This window comes from Prenolepis imparis, unplaced genomic scaffold (genome assembly GCF_030444845.1).
Source record: "Prenolepis imparis isolate NDT839.2.m4 unplaced genomic scaffold, iyPreImpa1.0 SCAF_3, whole genome shotgun sequence".
NCBI lineage: Eukaryota > Metazoa > Arthropoda > Insecta > Hymenoptera > Formicidae > Prenolepis > Prenolepis imparis.
This window is the reverse complement of record NW_028141161.1, coordinates 2,791,067-2,798,135: the sequence shown is the minus strand read 5'-3', so window position 1 is coordinate 2,798,135 and position 7,069 is coordinate 2,791,067. Positions and strand designations below refer to the sequence as shown.

General features: G+C 41.1%; 1 protein-coding gene across 1 annotated transcript; it reads left to right on the top strand.

The window, feature by feature from the left end:
* Nucleotides 1-1,904: 1,904 nt before the first annotated feature.
* LOC145934492 (uncharacterized) lies at nucleotides 1,905-2,480 on the top strand. Its single transcript, XM_083034948.1, has one exon. The coding sequence runs from the start codon at nucleotides 1,905-1,907 to the stop codon at nucleotides 2,478-2,480; it is 576 nt and encodes a 191-aa protein (XP_082891074.1).
* The last annotated feature ends 4,589 nt before the right edge of the window (nucleotides 2,481-7,069 follow it).

Below are 7,069 nucleotides of genomic sequence, written 5' to 3'. Positions count from 1 at the left end.
CTATCCGGTTACCGAGCGAAAAAGACAAGTGGCTCAGCTTCACCAACTACACCAGGAAAGAGCGGCTTCCATTTGTGGTGTACGCCGACTTGGAATGCGTTTCGGCAAAGACGGAAGAAGAAAAAAACTTTCAACATCATCAAGTATTTAGTATCGGATACTATGTACACTGCTCGTACAACAATTCGTTATCCGCATACAATTCTCGTCGCAGCACCGATTGCGTTTCATGGTTTGCCGAACAACTACAAAATTTGGCGCAACGCGTAAAGACTATTTTAACCACAAATGTTCCTATGGTAAATTTAACATCTGACGAGTGGGAAAAGTTTCACAGCGCAACGCATTGTCACATTTGCGAAAAATCGTTTGCGCAAGATGATACACGCGTACGCGATCATTGCCATCTGACCGGACGATACAGAGGTCCCGCGCACTCAAATTGCAATCTAAATTATAAAGAATCTTTTTGTATTCCGATAGTTTTTCACAATTTATCAGGTTATGACGCACATTTCATTATCGAGGATATAGCTACAGCGTTTGAAAGGAGCATTGAATTACTTCCGATAACTAAAGAAAAATATATATCATTCTCAAAAACTGTCAATAGTACCAACGATGACAAAGATTGGAAAGCTTGCATAAAATTACGATTCATCGATTCATATAAATTTCTCACGACAAGTCTCGATAAATTGGCATCTTTTTTTGGATAAAGACAAACTCAAAATTTTACATTCGGAATTTCAAAATTTACCGATTGAAAATTTCAATCTATTAACACGGAAGGGCGTCTTTCCGTACGAATATGTAGACTGTGTCGACAAGTTGCAAGATACGTGTTTACCGCCGCGCGAATCATTCTACAGTTCCTTGACCGGTGACACAGTATCCGAGAGCGATTACGCGCACGCCGAGAACGTCTGGAACCGAGTCTCCCTTCGAACGCTAGGCGAATATAGCGATCTATATTTAAAAATTGATGTCTTGTTATTAGCAGATATTTTTGAAAATTTTCGCGATAGTTGTATCAAAAGCTATGGACTCGACCGCGCGTATTATTATACTCTTCCCGGGTATACATGGGACGCCATGTTAAAACATACAAATATTACGTTCGAATTGCTTACCGATATCGACATGGTTATGTTTACCGAACGTGGTTTATACGCGGCGGTCTAAGTCAATGTTCCAACAGATACGCTCATGATAATAACAAGTACATGCAGTCGATCCATCGAAACCATCATCATATCTCATGTATTTTGATGTAAATAATTTATACGGATGGGCAATGTGCCAACCATTGCCATATGCCGATTTCCGATGGGTCGACGACGTATCTAATTTCAACATCTCGTCAATAGCGCTCGATTCGTATACAGGCTATATCCTCGAAGTAGATTTAGAGGATCCACAACATCTTCACGACACGCACACTGACCTACCGTTTTGCCCGACACGTGACAAACCGCCCGCCAAGCGGGAAGATAAGCTTCTCGCAACGCTATATGATAAGAAGCGTTATGTCATACACGACCGCAACCTGCAGCAATGTATGCGACACGGCCTTCGCGTTACAAAAAATACATCACGTATTACAATTCACTCAATCTCCATGGCTCCGAAATTATAAATACAAAATTTCGAACTCACGCGAAAAATGATTTTGAAAAAAAAATTTATACAAATTAATGAATAATGCGGTATTTGGCAAGACGATGGAAAATGTGCGTAATCGTGTCGATGTAAAACTCATCACACATTGGGATGGACGATACGGTGCAGAGGCAATGATTGCGAAACCAAATTTTCACAGTAGAAGCATCTTTTCTGAAAATCTAATCGCTGTCGAATTACGCAAACTCGAGGTAAAATTTTATAAACCAATCTATGTCGGCATGTGTATACTCGATATCTCCAAAACGTGTTTATACGAATTTCATCACGAGTACATGTCACCGCTGTATCGTGACAGATGCCGGATAATGTACACCGACACAGACAGCCTAATATATCACATTGAATGCGAAAGTGTATATGAGAATATGAAGCGCGATGTGAGCAAATTTGATACGAGCGATTACGCTGTGGACAATGCGTACGGTATACCGCTCGTGAATAAAAAGGTACCCGGTCTAATGAAAGATGAAAACAACGGCGCGATAATGACCGAATTTGTAGAGCTTAGAGCAAAAATGTATGCCTTGCGAGTGGATGGCAAGAAAGATACCAAAAAAGTAAAAGGTGTCAAGAGTAACGTCGTCGCGAGAACGATAACGTTTGACGATTATACACGGTGTTTGAATGATGATATTGAAATGACACGTAGTCAGTCTTGTATAAGATCGAAATTGCACGAAGTATACACCATTCGCGAGACAAAAATTGCTCTAAGCCCGTACGACGACAAGCGGTATATCATACCTGAAACCACTGATACATTACCGTGGGGACATTATAAAATACTATTGTAAATAATAGATATATATTTGTTGTAAATATGTATATTTTGTAAAATATGTAAAAACTGTATATTATATGTATATTAGTATGTATACCATGTAAAATATAAAATTGTATTATTTATAAAGATTATGTGTTAGATGTTTTTTACAATATATTATTTGTAAAATAGACAGTGTACAGATATTTTAAATAAATGTTTATAATACATTATTTTTATGTATCCATGAGTTGTATGATTTATCCAGTCCCAACCATTTCACATAAACATCATCGCCTTTATCGAGGTACGAACGTGGTTCGAAAGTGGTTCGAAGGTGGTTGATCGAGGTACAAACGTGGTTCGAAGGTGGTTCGAAGGTGGTTGATCGAGGTACGAACGTGGTTCGAAAGTGGTTCGAAGGTGGTTGATCGAGGTACGAACGTGGTTCGAAAGTCGTTCGAAGATGGTTGATCGAGGTATGAACGTGGTTCGAAGGTGGTTGATTGAGGTACGATCGAGGTACGAACATGATTCGAAAGTGGTTCGAAGGTGGTTGATCGAGGTACGAACGTAGTTCGAAAGTGGTTCGAAGGTGGTTGATCGAGGTACGAACGTGGTTCGAAAGTGGTTCGTGAGATACGAGTATGATTCTTGTAATAAATAAATTTTTATTGATAAACTGTGAATTTAATTATTTCTTTCCCGCCCCTGTTCTATATGTATATGAATAGTATGATGTGCACATGCATTATCAGCAAAACTCTTTGGAGATGTAGAAAAATGATGAGCTAGATGATACTCCAGTTAGAACAGAGAGATGAAGAGATGAAGAGAGATGTAGAATTAAAATCAAGAGGGGAGCAACATTATAATATATGTGTCGTGTCATAGAGCAGCAGACTTATACTCGCATGCTCGTGCTGTGCGGTTGCATGAAACTATAAGATATACTCTAATTGAAGGGAAAACGTGTTGCAACTGTAGATGCTCCCTAAACCAAATTTTATCGTGCAGTGTGTGTGTCCTATTTGCACACATTAAATTGTTTAAAAATTAAAACACTTAAAGTGCTGTGAAAATGGCGAGTGATGTGAAGATGCTAACTCAGGACGAATACATTGCATCGCTGGAAAAAGATGTGTTAGAAATTGCTGCTGCGTTGGAAAAAGAAAATTTTGCAGTGCGTCCGACGAAAGTGATAAAGTGAGTTATCTGTTCTGGGAGTTGGAGTGCGATGGATGTATCGATTTGCTAAAAGGACAGTACCCACAACCAAGGAGATTTTTTTGGAAATTTTATGAAATAAAAATAAATCCAAAATTATTGATCGGAGATTTGCAGTCACGGACCGCTCGAATCGCGCGACTTGAAGAAATAAGAAGATTGCTGCGCAGACGTTACTTAAGCGTAGATACCAATGTTCCAGCACTATCGACAAACACTCCAGTAAATTCAATCGTGCAGGCAATACACGGGCGCGAAGTAGGTTTCAAAAAACGTCACACGAAAAACCTGTATGATTGCATCTTTACGCATAATTTGTATCATTCTCCACTCGACTTTTTTGATTGGCGAGTTCAAAATTTCTATGTAACAGAACTCAATCCTGGTTGTATTGCAAACGAGTTTTGGTAATCTGTGTAAGTCTCTTTATTTTTATAATAATAAATTAAAATATTTAAAAATTATTAAATTAATTAATAAAATATTTCTGTCATGTAGGAGGTCCGCCTCGTAGCCACCGCTCCACCACCTCGCAGCCACCATCGCGCTGTTGTATATATTTTATATTTTTATATTATTGTATTATTATATTTTACATTTTATATTAATTTATATTTTATATTTTATATATTTTCATTCTTATATTTTTAAACACACACACACACACACACGAAATTGTATCATTGCACACACACACACACACACACACACAGTTATAAATAAACATTATTTTAAATATTAAATAAATGTATTTATTTTAGTATAAGTCCTCTCTCTCCTTCCTCCTATTAAAATCTTATTATTTAATTAAAAATTACTATAAATATTATAAAAAAAGGTCTCTCGCGTCAGCCTTTCGTGCTCTCCTTCACTGCATCAGCTCTCGCGCTCTCCTTCGCGTCATCTCGCTACCTCTCGTCATCTCGCGCTATCTCTCTCGCTCTTGCGATATCTCGCTCGCGTGCGCCTCGCGCTCTCCTTCGCGAACGCCTTGCGTCATCTCGCTACCTCTCCATCTCGCACTATCTATCTCGCTCTTGCATATACGCCTCGCTTGCGTCATCTCTCTCACGTGTGCCTCGCGCTCTCCTTCGCGTTCCTCTCACCCCGCGAACCCCTTACCCAAAAAGCTTCATGCGGTCTTTCGCGGACGCCTCCCCCTCCCCACGGACCCCTCGCGGACCCGGCACCAAAATCCCGGACGCTCCCCCTCCCCGTGGACACCTCGCGGACCCGGCTCTAAAATCGCGGATGCTCCCCCTCCCCGCGGACCCCTCGCGGACCCGGCACCAAAATCGCGGACGCTCCCCCTCCCCGCGGAACCCTCGCGGTACATCGCGGTTCATCGCGGACGCCTCCCGCGTGACGTCATTCCCCTTCCCCGCGTGACGTCATTCCCCCTCCCCGCGTGACGTCATTCCCCCGCGCCCTGGGTTCCCCTCGCCCCTCACCCCCCCCTCATTGCCCCTGAGTTAGAACCGGCCTAGTATATCTAGTGACATATAATAGAAAGTGTATGTATTATGCGAAAAAGCTCGATAGATCTCAATACGTCCGCTCGTGGCAGCCGCGGAACTCGAACTCTCCGGACGACAGCTGTTTTATCAATAATCCTTAGCGACGCCTTAACAACGCAATGTTCCTTGATCTCACAGAAGACTCGATGTTTATAGACGGATTCAGGGACGCATCGTAATACAGACGTAACACGGACGTAACACTTGCTCCCCTCTTCAAGATTGTCGTCCCAACAGTCAATCCAGTGTCCAGAATAATTCCTCTCAGGAATCTCGTCGCTTACAGTTCCCGATGTGTCTCCATGTCCTCCCTGAACTGCTGTGCTAGGTAATCGAACCGCACACCTTCCTGGGTTCAAACAACTTTCCAATCTTGGGAATCTTCATTTCAATAATCTTCAGGCAAGAGAGGGGTAACATTCCGTGGACTCAACGCCCTTCTAAGAGGACTCCTCTAGCCCTTGCCTCGGCATTTGCTCTTCAACCCACGGAAAACCACGAATCAAAAACCGTGGGTGAGGCAGTCTTCGTTCCTATGACCCTATTCGTCTTTTTTTAAATTTCGTCTTCATTTGCTCTCTGCAACGTTGCCAGGTGGAAGATGGAACTTCTCTGCGTCATTGCCAGATGGAAGATGAAACTTCCCTGAAAAATAACTCACGGCAGGAAATTTGAAGAATATTAGACCCTTAAATTAAGCTAAATGTAATTTATCGCGGGCTCCGATTCCTAACTCAATCTTCTACTAAAAAAGGAGCTAACCTATCTGAATGTATAATTTTACATTTGTGTCTATTTGACTTCCTAATTCCAAAAACTACATCACTAAATCTTTTGATTATTTTATAGGGCCCCTCCCAATTACTCTGTAATTTAGGAGATTTTACCCTACTCTACGAGGATTATACAACCAAACCTCCTGACCAACATTGAAATTAATTCTTCTAGCTCTTCGATCATACCGTATTTTGGAACGAAGAGATTGAAGGTTCAAACGTTGCCTAGCACTTTTGTGAATATTGTCCAACTTCTTCCTCAACTTCTGCATATATCCCTCGGAAGAATTATATTCTTCATCTACTGGAGGACTCCCTCGTAACAAATCCAAGGGTAGTCTTAAATCTCGTGCGAAATATAATTCAGCAGGGGAAGCACCTGTAGCTTCATGCTTTGAAGAACGATACGCCAATAAATACATGGGAATCCAATTATCCCAGTCCCTCTGATCCTCTGAAACAAATTTAGCCAAATAATTTAAAATTGTTTGGTGATGACGTTCCCCTTGCCCATCTGATTGTGGATGTAGAGCAGTCGTCCTCGTTTTCTTAATCCCTAAAAGACGCGTCATCTCTTGAAAGATCTTAGATTCAAAACATTTCCCTTGATCAGTATGAACCTCTAATGGAACTCCTTGTCGAGAAACAAATTGCTTCACGAATATATCGGCTACCGTTTTTGCTTTGAAATTTTTTATCGGAAAAGCCTCAACCAACTTGGTGAAACAATGTATGATCACCAATAAATATCGATTTCCAGCTTTGGTAGTCGGAAGAGGGCCAAGTATATCCATTTGTACCCTCTCGAATGGAAAACCAGCATCAAAAACTTGAAGAGGTGACTTCCCTTTTTCTGACGGACCTCTCCTTGCTACACAAACTTGACAGGATCGACACCAATCTTCCACGTTGTTTTTGCAAGTAGCCCAATAAAAACGTTTTTGGATCTTCTCCAACGTCTTATTTATTCCAAAATGGCCACCAGACGCAGAATCATGTGCCTCCTCCATTACTTGACTGATGAAATCCCTAGGAACGATAATCTGAAAAATTTCTGATTTGAAATTAGGAGATTCCCACTTTTTATATAAGACTCCATC